The sequence below is a fragment of the Condylura cristata genome, unplaced genomic scaffold (assembly GCF_000260355.1).
Source record: "Condylura cristata isolate star-nosed mole 26May11 unplaced genomic scaffold, ConCri1.0 scaffold00001, whole genome shotgun sequence".
NCBI lineage: Eukaryota > Metazoa > Chordata > Mammalia > Eulipotyphla > Talpidae > Condylura > Condylura cristata.
This window is the reverse complement of record NW_004567102.1, coordinates 5,301,172-5,317,862: the sequence shown is the minus strand read 5'-3', so window position 1 is coordinate 5,317,862 and position 16,691 is coordinate 5,301,172. Positions and strand designations below refer to the sequence as shown.

Genomic DNA, 16,691 nt, shown 5'->3' with positions numbered 1-16,691 from the left:
ACGAACTTGTAACACACGTAAACTATCAACTTTCCAAACCCACCCAACTCTATCCACTAGTTTATGCATAAATTCTACAGCTTGTATTATGAATATTTACTTGTCTAACAGCAATATGAAAAATGAATAGAAAATAAAAATTGACAGATTTTTCCCTGACAGAACTTTAGACAAGTTCCTCTGAGTCCTCTTCTCCACTAGGTCTCAATCTTAGCTTTAACAATATTTAGCCTTAACCTGGACAGAATCAAAATCAACACTTCATCTGTCCCCTTTCATAACATTAAGAAACGTAAACATTTTCAAACACAAGACCCTATTTCTAGGATGACCATAGCAACTTTCTAAGTGCCAACCTAAGAAAACACAAGTTATCAAAAGACTTTAGGGTTAATTTGAATAATCTCTTCATATTTTAGAACACTGACTAAAAAGGGTTTACAATTGTGAACCCTCCCTCTAGTACTTCAAGATGTATATGTATCTCCAATTGAGGAGTCTTTCTCAAGGACAGGAAGTCAATCCCTGACATTGTAATCCTCAGAAGGCAGTGATCCCATACCTCTAAATCGTATATGATGTTACAATCTAATGTTCTACAATTTAAAATAAGAAAAAGTGGCTTTGTTAATGGTTTTGTTTTAAGAAAAAATGTAAGAAAGGTTTGGGGCTCAATCCTCGATCTCTATAGAAGGATAGAATCTTACCTTGGATAACTGTCAGCTAACTGGCACAACTACCCTAATCATCAAATCCAACCTTTCATTTCCCCTACCCTTTTGAGCAAATCTTGCAGTTACTCCCTATTCCCCCTCATCGTATCTTTGAAATGCTTGGTCACCTGGAAATAATCCAAGTGGAATTCAATTCACGCTGGACCCTCTTTCCAACTGCAGCAGTATATTACAGATTAAATTTTATCTTCACCACTTTAGTGTCCACCTCTTTCACAAAATTAGTAAATTAGACATGTCTCTATTATTAATGACTTAGTTATGTTACATATTATCATTAGCTATAAACTCTTTAAAAAATGCTTTCAACTTTATGAAGAACTCATAATTAAAGAAATCAATAATCAGTGTTGTGAGGGTGAAAGGGTTTTTGACAAACATGAGCTAAACACTTTGTATTACAAATGGTGACTTATGGTTCAAAGAAATTAACAGTATTATCCAAAATGATTTCAATAGGGGAAACTAGAAAAGGACTAATTTAGCATGATTTGCTTCCTGACTCCCAACATAAAAATATTTGTCTTGAATTCTCATTGATAAAAATATCATTCACCATTAATCATTTAAGTCAAATCAGAGATGAACATTAATTCACTACTGCAATTCTGTGTGCCTACAATTGTGAACCCAAGGGAAGTTTGGCGCAATTACCAAAGGCACTTCTAGACAAATATATAAAGCACCTTAGCAAGGAGAAATTCCTTTCACACACACAAGAAAACAAAACCCCATGCCATAAATCCAAAGGAAGATCAAATATAGTCTTAAAAACAACCAAAAGAAGAGAAATTAAATTTAAAAAAATGTTTATCTGGACTTACCAGCAAAGCATTTGGAACAGAGGTTCATAGTCTTGCTGGACCTGGGGCAAAAAAAAAAAAAAAAAGAAAAGAAAAAAAAGAAAGAAGAGCTAAAAATTCAGTATCACTCTATTCAAAACATAAAGATAAATGTAGATAAAGAATTTTCTGGCCAGATAACTGAGTTAACAAATTAATATGTCTATAACTAGCCACACTCCCCCACAAAAAATAAATAAATAAATAAATAAAACATGACACTTGTTTGCATATTTATTTGTTTGTATGTGAGTTAGTAGATGTTTTATATTCTGTGATTAGCAGCTTGTGTGGCAGCAAGTTCAGAAACACTATTAATATAACCAGAATATAATAAAGGAGTGTTACTTATCCCATACAATTACCATATTCCCTACAGTCACATTGTAACATATACCAACCATGAAGTCATCACTTCAAACAAGAAAAATTTTTGTCTGTAAAGGAGTAAAAATTTCTCCTCCTGTGTGTGTATTTATCTCTGTAATAGTTCTTGAACTTTAATCTCATCTTCTTTTCCTTCATTCATTCTCATTCTATTTCAGATCAGTGACATTATGACCTTGTTTAGATTATTTCTTCAGATGTTCCCAAATTATTTTTCATGTCTTTTCATATGTTAATAATAATACTAACTTACATGGACACTTAAGTACATTATCTTACTAATCTTCCCAACATGCCTGAGATGGGTATTACCATACTGCTTTGCTTCTGAAATGTACTTTTTAAAAATCACATTAACATTTCTACAACCAAGAAACTTCACAGAATTAGCTACAACTGATGAGTAATTTGATGAGAAAATGTTCCCACCACCTGATCTAACGTATTATTAAACTGAGGGGTCTAAGGAAAATCAGGGACAAGCAGTTTAGTCATATCATTTGACAGCTGAGCAACTTGTCTGAGGTCAAATGGCTGGGTAAACTGCAGAGGAAATACTTGCAGAAACTCCACCTAGCCGGCCATCGTTTGTTCACAACACAGCACCTGGCACCACACAGCAGCCTGGCACAGTATGATGGCAATCAATAATTTGTCAATTATTTCTCATTGCTGCTTTCTTTCCCAATTCTCTCTCAATTCCTGTAGGTTTTTCTTTCCAAAACCACTTAGAAAACTGTATGTTGGGCAAGTTGATCTATTTATAGCCTAATTCCTCAAAAGCTTCCCTCCCAATAATTTGAGTCCTACCCAGAGCCGCTCCTACACATGGAATAAGGCAAGTTATCTTCTTCCTTACTCACTAAATTTTACAGTTAATGAAGCCTCCCTCAGGAAGTATTACCCATGACTGTAATTGTTTTCCACTGTACTGTGACCCATGACCTAATGGCTAGTAATTGCTTTGAGATAACAGAATTGCCATGGGGTAAAAGGAGAATCGTTATATCTCTTTCCCAAAAGAGATATTGTATTAACAGGTGGATCATTCTTTAGGACTCTCCTTAACATAAACATCGTAAGGCAGTGACAAAATTTAAGTATCAATTACTGAGCAAATATAAATACATAGTAGTGTCCAGTAACTCCCAGATAGTGCCAAATAAGTTCTACCAGTTAACACTCTCATCAAAGGTATTTAAAAGTACTCTTTTCAAGATCATGCTTAGTGAAATAAGTCAGAAAGAAAAGGGAAAATACCAAATGGTTTCACTCATATAGGAGTATGAAAGACCAGGCGAGAAAAATAATAGTAATAATGAACAACTAAGACCAGAGACATTTTACAGGAGTGGAATGGGATCAAAAACAGTGGGGTGAGGGAAGTGGGCTGGACTATGATGATGGCACATGGGTGATTTGGTGATTGGAAGCCACTGGGAATTACAACTGAGATGGAAAAAGACAAAATGATGTAAAGATAAACTACTATATTATTTAAAAAATAATAAAAAGTACTCTTTTCAATATACCCTCACCAATGTGATAACTGGTACTTTCCTTTAGTTGTGTCTCCTTCTGAAGTAAATTTTCCAATTTGAAGGACATCTTTTAATGAAGGATAAATTAAGCTTCCAGCTAAGTAGTTTTGGGGAACTAATACTATTGTTGAGAATTCTAGCAAAATTTATAATCTTCTCTTCACATTCATACAACTCTCATATCTCTCACCATCCACATAACACATATACCAGGAAAATACTTTTAACATAAATATGCAAATAAAACCCATGTCACCATTTATTTCAATGCTTGTCAACAGATACTTTTTTGTCCAAAGTGTGAAGAAATTGAGGCAGAATAAAAATAAAGATGTCAAAGGGAAAAACAAATATGCCAAACTTTCCAGTCTTTGGATCCCTAAATTTCTCTAGGTTAGGTGTGATCATAAAACAAAAAAAAATCTTTATGGCAAAGAGAATGCATTAGTAACGAAGAGAATCAATATGTAAAAACAACTCGTCACATTTCCTAATCCAAATTCCTTTAATAACAGAAAGGAAAGACCAAGAGAAATTGGAGAAGGAAAAGAAAAAAAAAAACCCACACCACCTCCTCCATCTAAAAATCATTCCAGTTGCCCCTCAAAGATTCGACGATTAAAAACTAATACCTATCTGCATGTAATCTCCTACACTTACTGTGAGAAAGCTTAGCTTCCTTCACAGCTAAGCAGTCTCAAACATCTCTAACTAAATCTTTGCTCTTTGCTCACCCCAGGCAAACAAGAAAAAAGCCAGTTCAAGCAGACAAAAATCCTAGCTGGTAAATGACATAGAAGGCTTTCAAATATGCATCTGTTTTGTCTGCACTATTACCAATCACTCTAAATCATTAACATGATGTCTGCAAAGCTTTCTTTTTCAGGGAATCTTACAAAGGAAAAGATAGAGTCGTTAATAAGAGGAAACAGTTTCTAGAATGCAACAATATGAGTGGTGCCAATTTAAAAGCTAATTTCAATGTAATAATTTAGATTCCAGGTAGGGGACTATAATGAGCAGTGTCGGAACATTAATGTCCAAATTCAAAGACAGAAAGGATCATAGCAAATGCTCCACACTAAAAAGACACACGTAAAAGATGTACACAGTAGTAATAGCTCAATACAGTTTTTAGATAAACAGTCAATCTAGCAATTAAAACAAGATAAAGAATAAACATTTAAACATACAAAAACTCTTTTAGAAAAGCAGGGAAAAAACAAACACAATAAAATGAATAAAAATACCAGAAAGATTTTTCCACATCACATAAAAGAAAATTGTTAACTGTATTATGAGCTCTAACACACACTGTATGCAGTGGTTATACTTCAGGGAAGATATTCTCTAAAAATATCCTTTAAAAAAACGGAAACTGCTTAATATTAAGTACTTATTTTTGAGGTAAGTAAGCATCCAAAAAATATATTTTTAAAATACTCAATTTGGAAAAACCCTCGACAGTGTCATATCTTGGGACATCTATCCAATTAAAGAGTCAATAAGAAGGCTCCCTGGTGGTGCAACAGGTGCAGCACTGCAAGCTAGCCGCAGCTGCAACCGCAACAGCAGCCACCTCAGTGTGAGTTTGATCACTGGCCCCGGAGGTGACCCACATGGTACAGCAGGCCTCTCCTGACCCATCCGCTGCTCCCCTCAGCAGTGTATTTTGTCAACCTGCCTGTTCTGCTCCCCTCTCTGTCTCTAGTAAATCTTCTCACCCACCACACCTCTGGCCTGTACCTCAGTTCTAGATGCATAAATAAATCTTTAAAAAAAAAAAAAGAGTCAATGAAAAGGACACAGTAGTGAAAGTCTCATGACTGGGCAAAAATACCAAAGTCTGGAAAGATGTCGACAACACTAGCTTGGGATACTTTTTCAAGGTTGCAAAAGAAAGTAAAATACAGCTATAAACACAGATTTATACTTAGTTCTGGAATGTGATCTCACGATTACTAGGAGTTGCTACTGAAAAAGATCATTAATGAAAAAAGATCTTTGAAGATCATTTAGAAAACAATCCAGTAAAAAGCCTTGGAATGTCAGTAAGATCACAAATAATGTTAAAACAGTGGCAACTACCCTAATGTTGTATGTATGGATTCTTGTGATGTTGATAAAATTTTCAGTGAGAGCAACATTTACAGATGTTTAAAGTCTATGCCAAACACTGGTAGTGAATAACTTTAAATATAGTTTTAGTAAATATTAGTTTTGCTGTGCTTTACCCATTGTACCACCAGGGAGTGCCCAGTTTTAGTAAATATTAAATACACTGATATCTGTAACAGAAAGTATCTTAAAATTTATACTTGGTACATGTATTTGTGTAACTGCATACATTTACATTTACATATACATGTACAAACACAAATAATTTTACATAGCTTATGATCTTAAATGCAAGTATGCTATTATACCTTTGGAATAAAATGAATTAAGAATGCAAGAGATCGCCATGTATTTTTTTTAAACTGTATATATAAATATATAAATTATCTCCAAAAAAACTAAGATTTTTTAAAAGCAAATATGCAGTATTTTAATAACACATTTAACTATTTCATCCTCACCTCTAAAAATTTCTATGCCAGTAATTCCTTCTTCTTACTGTGAAAATGGAGGATTCCTTATACCTGGGGTTCCTCATTTACAAAGTTCAAAACCCTTATTAAACACTATTATTCAATAAAATTCACTTTTATGATAGGAAAATCAGCATAGACTAAGTTCACTACTGTCCAGCTATCTAAAGACACTAAATACAAACACTAGATTTCTCACTTAAACTAGTTCTACCCATTTTATGAGTAGTTTTTTTTTAGAAATATACACTAGGTCCTCCCTGGTGGTGCAACGGGTTAGGACACAGCACTGCAAGCTAGCCACAGACACTTACTTCAGTGCAAGTTTGATACCTAGCCCTGAAGGTAGGCATGTATCAAAATTCATTACATTTTACACTTATGACTCCAAGTTATTACATATAGATTACAGCTCAATAAGAATTAGTACAAATTTATTTTTAATTCTACAGGACATTAGGTACTAACTGGTCCATTACAAAAGTTACTCTTTGTCTTGCTATGCAAACTATAAATTTTCCATTTTGCTATAGTAGCAAAACTTTGAGACTTAAAGAACAAAAATTTTAAGAATAGTCACAAATGCGGTCAGAGGATTTTTTTCCGGAATAGTGATCAAAATAATTAAGCATTTATAAAAATTCCATAACAGGTTAAAAATTATACCAAAGACACACTGCTTGCTTTTTTTTTTTTAAGTATTTATTGATTTATGCATACAAGAACTGGGGTAAAGAGATGCAGGAGGGTGAGAGGATTCATCAGAGACAGAATGGGAAACAGAACAGGCAGATATACTGAGATACACTGCTTAGGGGAGCATAGGCAAGACAGGAGAGGTCTGCTTCACCATGTGGATCAGCTCCCTGACTGGGGATCAAACTAGTGCTTCAGTGGCTGCAGTAACTTTAAAGAGCTGTATTTAAGCCCTTGAGCCATCAGGGAGGCCTAAAACACTTATTATTTTACTTTTTTTTAAAGATTTATTTATTTGTACATATAGAACTGGGGTGCCAGAGGTGCAGGGGCAGTGAGAGGACTCATCAGAGACAGACTGAGGAGCAGAGTAGGCAGATTAATGAAGTACACTGCTGAGGGAAGCAGCAGGAGAGTCAGGAGAGGTCTGCTGTGCATGTGGGTCACCTCTGGGGCCAGGGATTAAACTTGCACTGAAGCCGCTGTGGTCAGCTTGCAGTGCTGTGTCCTAACCAGTTGTGCCACCAGGGAGGGCCAAACACTTCCTTCTTAGTTATAAATATAATGAGCACTTCACTTTATTATTACAATGACTCCCATAAAATAGGGCTTTTTATCTTCTTCCTCCTACCATCATCTCATGTCTCCCTTTGTCCTTTCTCTCTCTCTCCCTCTTAACTTCCGAGTTGAATGTTTACAAAGGTGTCCTATAATTATGCCTGTTTCACTTGTTTCTATGATCATATATAGTTATGATCCAAACCGTAAGTGCAAAAAAACCTCCTCACTATTTTGTGAACTCTATGTTGGACACTTCCAATAAATTAAAGGACACGCTATTTTAAAAAGAAGAATGCTGTAAGATAGGCAAGGACAATACAATTCAGTAATCAAAGTAAGTATGGATCATAAAAATCTGAAGCGTGCCCCCAGATTGCTTCACAAATGTCTTTAGTCTTACTTCACTTAAGATCAAAATTAGACATTAATTAATAAATACCTGTTTAGGCATTTATATCCCCATCAATATCACAATTAATGAGTTAATATTTTAGGATGGTGTTTTATAATTACTAAATCATTACTATTATCATCTGCATTTTAACATGGGAAAACTGAGGCACAGCAAAGTTAAATAACTTGTCTAAGTTCACCTTCCAGTAAAGAGAGGAGGGTTCCAGCCAAGAAAACCTAGTCAAGGGCCATATTCCTATTGCACTAAAACTGTCACAGATGATGTATCATATGTGGGACTTACTCAAGAAAAAGTGTATTTAATTCACAAACTAATTGATATGCAAAGAAAAGGCCTTAAGACTACTGCAAAAAAAAAAATGTTTTAAACTAAGCTAAACTAAGTTAATTTTTAGGGTTCCATGTTAGCATTTTTCTCCACTTACCTATCAAGCTCATTAGAGTAAAAGACTTTTGATATACATTTCCCATTCTGTAGGGCAAGTTAGTCTCAAGCCACAATGACAGAGCAGATGACCTCACATTATTTATCAATAATTACTGATATAACACAGTGTCTATCTCCAGGAGGAAAATAAGTATTTACAAAATTAAATCTAACATTCCACTCATAGTTTATTATTATCTATTACACAAGCAATTTCAAGAATATACAAGTAATTCTACCAAAATCTATTATTTTTTAAGCAGAAAAAAAGAAGCAAAGCTATAAGTGAAATTCTTAACGCTCAGAAATTAAGTGTCTTTTTGAGGAAATTAACTGAAAATTAATTTACTATAAAGAAAGCCTTCTTACTGGATTCCAACATTATTCTCGGTTTGAGTGCTATATTGCTATCAAATATCAAAAGCAACTTATGAAACATACACTCCAATTCCACTCCTTATATACTACTACCACAATAAATTCCTCCAAAACTCTAATTATAATCCATGATATTGATGTTAAGAAGACATCTAGAATTTATCACCCAAAGCACAGAAATCTAAGAAAGGTAATACAAAGTGTCTTTCAATTATACAACTAAAGAGATTTATCTTTTAAATGCATTCTATGTGTATCTCCCCTCACCCATATAGTAATTATTTCAAACAATGGATGTTGAAACCATTAGGTAAATGGTTTTACTGGAAAACACGCTATGTATGATATAGTCTATTTCAGCCTACAAGTTACTACTAAGCCCAAAAATTCTGTCTTTAGAATCTGGATCTCAATACCTGAACCAAGTCATCAAACTTAGGGAGCCATACAAATAAGAAGATAACCTGAATGTTCATTCTAACGCAAAGGACACTAAAGTTATAACAAAAGTAGGATATTTTTATAATTCCATACTTTCACTTAATCTCTGGAATGTAAAAATATACACAGTTGGCCCTCCCTGGTGGCACAACAGGTTAAAGCACAGCACTGCAAGCTAGGCGCTGCACTGCAAGCTGCGACTTGGATCTGGGTCCCCAGAGGTGATCCACATGGCACACCAGGCCTCTCCTGTCTCATTTGCTGCTCCCCTCAGCAGTGTAAGTCATCGATCTGCCTGTTCTGCTCCCCACTCTGTCTCTGGTGAAGTCTCACCTCCCCTGCACTTCTTGCCTATACCCCAGTTCTGTATGCATAAATAAATTCTTTTAAACATGTACACAACCTTTCTTAATAAATATCCTTACCATAAGCTTTTAACTCAGAAAAAAAAAAAAAAAAACAATAGACAAATCTAAAATGTGGAACAACTTGCCTACATTCTTAATCTCCCTGACATGAAAAGCAAAAAGTGGCTAAGAAACAATTCTAAGACTACAAGAGACTAAGAGAAATAACACCAGTTGTAATCTGTAAATTATTTTTGATCCTGGATTTTTTAAAGGGGGCCAAAAAAAAAAAGCTCTAGAAAATATTTTTGAAATGAGAAAATTTCAGTCTGTAGGTAAACAGCTGCCATTATGAAAAGAATGATAATTATTTTGAATCTGATAACACTACTGTGGTTCTATCTATATGTAAATATATATCTTTGCTCTCAATGCTTCAAGGTGAAACACTTAAAGAGGTACTAAACTCGTGGTAACTACAAAAGGCTCTGAAACAAGATGCATTTATACACAGAGGTAAGTCATGGTTAGCACCTATTTTAACAGTGAATCTAAGTGAAGAGTAGATGGACATTTACTACATTATCCACTTCAGTCTTTCTGTAGGATATTTATAAAACTAAAATGTTGAGGGAGATGTCCACACAGATACTTATATATGAATGTTCATTATCCAAAGCTAAAATAATACAAATGCCAACCAACTAGTGAATAGATAGAAAAAATGTGCTTATTATCCACTGAGTATTAAGAAAGAGCATACTGCGGATACATGCTAGAACATGGAGGAATCTCAAAAAAGATATCAACAAAAGAAATTCACCTTTCTACACATTATGATTCTATTTCATGAAATATCAAAAAATAAATCAAATTTATAGAAAGAAAAAGCAGATCACTAGTGACCTAGAGCTGGTGACCACTACAGAAAATTTTTCTGAGGAAACTTTTCAGGATGACAGAAATGTTCTAACGCTGATTTGTGATAATGGTGGTACAATACTATAAATTTACTAAAATTCAAACGGTACGCAATGACAGTTGGTAAAATTTATAGAAACTAAGCACACCTCAACAAAGTTAAAAATAAGTTGAGAAAAGACCATTTTATGATCTGAAAGAAATTCAATATAAAACTGATAATTTAGAAAGGAATAAGTGTGGTTATCTGCCAGTGCAGAATGCACTAAAGAAAAGTGCATAAGTTAATGTTCATTATCAAAAGACTATTTTCAACAACAAAAAGACAACCCAATTTAAAAATGAGAAAGGACTTAGAAGAGAGAATAGAAATTTCTCTAAAGAAAATATACAAATAGCCAACAAGCACATGAAAAGTTCCCTAATGTTATTAGTCATGAGCAAAACACAAATCAAAACCATGATGAAATATACCTTACACCTAATAGTACAGTTACATTTTTTTTTTAATTTATGCCAGGATATGGAAAAATTGTAACCCTCATATACTTATGGTGGAATATAAGAAGTTATGGTTACTGTTAAAATTTGGTGGTTCCTCAGTAAGTTAAATACAGAATTATCACATGAACCAAAAATTAAATCAGCAGTACATACCCAAAATAACCGGAGGAGAAAAATCTGACAATTATCAAAAGGTAGAATAAACTCAAATCTCTGTTAATGAACAGACAAATTATGGTATGTTTGCATGTGCAATATTATTCAATCATAAAAAGGAATTAAGTACAGATGTGTTGTAACATACAAAATGAAAAATCAACAGACACAAAGACCACAACTTATATAACTCCATTTATACAAAGCACACAATATAGGCAAATCCACAGACAGAAAACATATCAGAAGTTATCGGGGTTAAGTAAAGGGAGGATAATAGAGAGTGATTATTTAATGGGTACAGGTTTCCTTTAGGGGTGATGAAAATGTTTAGGAACTAGATAACCTCAACACCGAAATATGATGGTATTAAATGTCACTTTAATACACACCAGTTTTAATACTACTTTAATATACTTTAGTTAAAATAGTGAATTTTCTGTTTTCACAATTTAAAACACAAAAGCTGTGGGTATAAAGCATATTTAATTTGAACTGCTTACCATTTTTCTACTTTTTTTGGCTTTTATTCATACCATAGATCATGTAATATGTACACCATAAAATTTAATTTATTGAGTAGTTAGAAAATGTAATATACATGTGAGATACTTTGTGTGCACTTTAATCCTAAAATCCCTGTAAGTTACGTATTACTATTCCCAGTTTATACATAAGAAAACATGGTCAGAAAAATGAGGCATCAACTATTAAAAGAAACACAGCTGGGATTCAAAAGCCAGCTATAATTTTTAAAAGGAGTGAACTCTAATTTCTAAGGCTTCCACTACTACAACTCCTTAAATATGCAAGGAGGTCTATGTGATAGAAGGGTGGAGAGCATATCCATCCTCAAACTGTCCTGACAATAGCTGTGTGATGAAATATATGGACAGAAAAGTCGATTCAACCCAAAGTCCTAACGAACTTCAGTAAAACGTATGCTAACATTTCTTATCCACTGGGATTAGAACAAGATATTAATTGCTCTACTTATTATTACTTATATTCCACAGTACCCAAAAAGTCCAGGGTAACTGTTGCCAATCATTTCAAAGTAAATCATGAAGGGGGTGAGGAGAACAGCTACACAGAGAAACAGGGAAAAAAAATATTTTTAAAATAGAGATTCCTAGTCCCCATACCACAGGCCTAGTGAATCAAAATCTCTGGGCTAATTCCCAAGAATTTTTATGTATTCTTAAAAGTCCAGGAGAGCACTAAAGTTTAGGAATTGCCACAATCAAGTAGGGAAAAACAATGTTTTAAAGTCAAACAGAATGTAACAGATAAACCTGTTGAATGAGCATTCATTTTAGAATACAGGAGCACTAATCTTATTTACAGTCTAGTTAGAATGTCAAGATCTTTTTACTGTGTAGTTACTTACTTTTCAGAGTACATGATTTCACCAAAAAAAATTTGATTCTTTACATTAATCTGTGATACTCAACATACAAAATTTTATCTTAGTGTCTTTTAAGAAATCTAGCTATTATGTGTGTATGTATATATATACATATACATATCATTATGCATATTATGTACTCAGATAATGTTATGTAACATTTAGCATAGTGCTTGACAAACTAACCCCAAATCATTTTCAAATAAATAAACCAAGTCCAATATTTACCAACACCATATTACCTGAGAGACACTATGCTAAGTGCTGTTAATATAGCTAAGAACAAGTGATACTCTCACAATGCATATTATTAACAGAGCTATCAGTCATTTAAGCTGCTATGGGAGTGCTCATCCTTTTCCATCGTTTTCTTTATTTTACATTTAGATGTGAACATTCCATCTCATCTTTCCCTGGATATTAGGAGTCTCACTTTGTCACAGCAATCCCTTTAAATTCCAATTTTCATTTTACATGAGGAAAATGCACATTCAAGCAATGCTCTGTTACTATTTCAAAGCAATTGGAAAAATCCCAGAATCCACATTTCCATTGGGCTGAGACTTTCCAATATGCCTAATAATGATACTTTATGACCTAGAAGTTCCAATGAATTGGTAGTAAGAAAACATTGATCTGCTTCAGTGGCACTGTAATTGGAATGGTGATTAAATGCATCATGTTAAATTTACCCTGGGCTTTTTCCAGTGTGGCAAATATAAAATAAGCTCTAAGCATCAGCAGAGCCTAAACCACTCTCCTTCTAAAGTGATACTTCTCCTGCAATGTCAAAGGTGCCATGTTTGAGCTTCTCCATTAATAATTAGGAAGCATGACATAAGAAACTGTATACAACTATACAGTCTTGCAGCAGATGTGCAATGACCAACATGGTTTATTGTGTCTGGCAACTTGGGACAACCTTATGCGTGTCAGAGCAGTACATTTGCACCACTATAGTTAATGGTCTGTCAGCATTTCCATTATAAAGCAATTTTCAAAGGTTTATTGCTCTGCTGAAAAATTCGCTCTGAGCTGAAATTTGGCATTCCAAAAAAGCAAAACTGTAGCTGGCAGTTGTTTATTCCTTCCACATAGTCCAAGTCGTTTATTTTTGGTTTGGTTTTGTTTTGCTTATTAAGTTAATCTGACCCTGCATTTCAGAATTTCCTCATATAGTCCATTGGGAAAATCTACAGAACAATATCTAACACCTCACAAAAGGACTATTGTTTGGTAATAGAAACTAGCAATGTACAAGGTAGAGTACATTGTACAAGATAGAAAACAATTTTTTTTAAGTAAGTGTATTCTTGATGAGGAACAAATTCCAAGTTTAAAAACTTCTTCATCAGTTCTACCTACTTACATTAAATTATTCATGATTTTAGAGTACACTGCTATGAATATTGAAATCAATGGGTAAGTTTAAAATTCACAGTTGTTAAGCCTCCTTTTCTCCTCCTCTCTCTAAAAATTTGTAGCTACTAACCTAAGATAATTTTTATCTATTCTCAACTTCACTTTATCCTACTAGTTAAAGGGGATATGCTTTCTAAGGTAAAAATGCTAGGAAGCAATAAACGTTCTGTAACAGATAAGGAAAACTCCGAAGGCAATTTAGAAAATTCACAAAATGAAGAATCAGACCCTGAGTTAAGTTCACAGAAAATAACTGTGGCAATCTAGAAGACTGATTTATCACATTCCTGATAAACTAACAATTCAACTCAAAATCTGGTAATTGTTCTTTAGCCTGAAAGTTTGCCAAAATATGTTAAGCATCAAAGAAGAAATCAACTATGCCAATGCTTTGGTTTCTTGTTATTCAAGCTAACATGAAAGCTTAGATATTTATACTTTAAAATTACACGATTTTTCAATTATACAGCTAATTTTAATTTTTTTTTAAGATTTATTTATTTATTCGTACAGAACTGGGGTGCAGGCCAGAGACGCGGAGGGTGAGAGGATTCACCAGAGACAGAGTGGGGAGCAGAGCAGGCAGATGGGCAAAGTACACTGCTGAGGGGAGCAGCAGGCGGGTCAGGAGAGGTCTGCCACGCCATGTGGTCTCCTCCGGGGCAGGCGGGGATTGAACTCATGCGGAAGTGGCTTAAGCTTCTTTGTGCTGTGCTTTAACCCGCTGCGCCACCAGGGAGGGCCCCAGCTAATTTTAATTTTAACGCAACTCTACCTAATGAATAAAGGAGTCATAGGAATGGTTTTTTAACCTCAAAAATTTTTTCACTATATAAAACTTTGTGATCAAAGCAAACTTTTAACAATGAATACGTTATAGAAAAATATAAATTCATTTTAAATTACTTCTGATATAGCCTAATTTAGTTTGCCAATTTTCCAACTTTATATTACTCTGAAGACAACTAGCTATAGCTTTGAAAATATCAATATTTAAAACTATTTCCAGACAAAGTAAAAACAGAGTTAATATTTGTAAAACATTAATAGAATTTAATTGATGATTACTGCTATTGGAACAAAGGACATGAATGTACCACACAAAGGCTAGTAGGGTACAAGAAATATGAAAAGATACAGACAAAATTTTGTTTTACAATTTCTGTTGCTGTTGTTATATACTCTTTTTATATATTTTAAATTCATATTCTAAATTAATCCTACCTTTACCTTTGGCACAATCATACTCAATGAATTTGCAAATATATAAACTAAAAAAAAAAAAAAAAAAAAATTACCAAGGACCAAAACCAACCCTCTAGATTAACCTTCAACATCACAAGCTAGAAATTTTTTTGATGTATAAAATCTGAGACTAGGTGAGAATTTAAATTACTTTTATCTATTACAATTTTGTTAAATATACCAGCTAGAAAACCCCTCCAGTAGTTAACCTAAAGATCTATCAATCTGTTTGGTTTTTGTGTGGGAAATAAACATTATGTCAGTCTGCAATGGCAGTTCAGATGCAGTAACCCTGCATATGGTATTCACCTTAACAGTTTCACTCAGCCTCACTGTTTTTATTCAAAAGGTGGAAGTTTCTCTAAAAAACTTAAATGAATGCTAAGTTACTCATTTAATGTGAAAGTTATTGATGGTTTCATTTCCATGTCAGAAAGATAAACATGGCCTTACTAATGATTTAAAATAACAGCAGTGGATTCTCACCAGACTAGATTAGTAGAGTTTTTCATCTCCACCTATTTGTGCCTCAGAACTCCCCTTATTTTCTGGGGCCTACCTGGTGGCACAACTGGTTAAGCCTCAGCACTATGAAGCTTTCTTCTGTCACTGCAGCAGAAGAGTTTGGCCCACCTGACAAGGAGGTGTCCTCCTTCACATGGTACTGCAGACATCTCCTAGCCCACCCCACTGCTGCCCTCAGCAATGTATTTCAGTCAGTATGCCTGTTCTGCTCCCCACTCTGTCTCTGGTGAATCCTCTCATCCCCTTTATCTCTGGCCTGCACCCCAGCTCTTGTATGCATAAGTAAATAAATCTTATTTTTTTTAAATCTCCCTTATTTTCTTAGGGAGAATTCTTTCATCCTCAATAGGCTACTAATAGGAAGATACAATTAAAGAAACAGTATCATTTTTAGTAAGAAGGTCTGGTGACAGCAAAAAGACCAGACCACAGGATATAGGGCGATGTTCCCTATTCCCTCATTTCTACTACTTTCTGTAAAAATCTATTTTTATGTGTTACATAATAGAAAATTCAGGGTATTATTAGTAAAAATATGTCTCATGCCCACCCCGCTACAAATTAACCCTATCAGAAGTAAACACTATCACCAGCTTCCTGTATATCCTTCCCGAAGAGATACACACCCTATCTTAAAATATATCTCTTCTGTCCTCCAGTTTCTAGGCTGTCTGCATACTTTTATTTTTCACTCTAGCATCATTGCATATTCATCCTTTAATACCATATGCTTAATTATAATTTATCCTTCATTTTTATTTATACTTCATTTTTATTTATACTTCATTTATACTTTATTCTTGTCCCACTTGTAAGGGGAATAAAATTACCATGATGAACTCTTCTTACTGCATTATTCCCAGAGCTAAAAATACTACATGGAACACAATGGATCCTTGACTAGTATTTGTTGAATGCTTTAATAACCTCATTATCATACACACAACTAATGAACAAGATAACCTATTTTTACAAAACACTAATACTTTTCAAAATCAGAAAAACTATGTAATATACTGTACTTAGCTAAATCAGCTTAGTAGTAACTCAAATTGCACATACTTAGCATGGCCCATTATTTGAAATTATAAACATTTCAATGACTTTCTATATAAAGTCTATGTAAATGCCAGTTGTAAGGTTCCTTCACT

General features: G+C 34.0%; 1 protein-coding gene across 2 annotated transcripts in view; it reads right to left on the bottom strand.

Moving 5' to 3' along the window:
* The window catches only part of ZFAND3 (zinc finger, AN1-type domain 3), a 277,403-nt gene that overhangs the window by 181,810 nt on the left and 78,902 nt on the right, over positions 1-16,691 (bottom strand). For both annotated transcript variants that reach the window (XM_004673440.2, XM_012722425.1), the window contains exon 2: positions 1,559-1,599. In XM_004673440.2, coding sequence (XP_004673497.1) covers positions 1,559-1,599 — 41 coding nt within the window. The remainder of the gene's footprint in view (positions 1-1,558; positions 1,600-16,691) is intronic.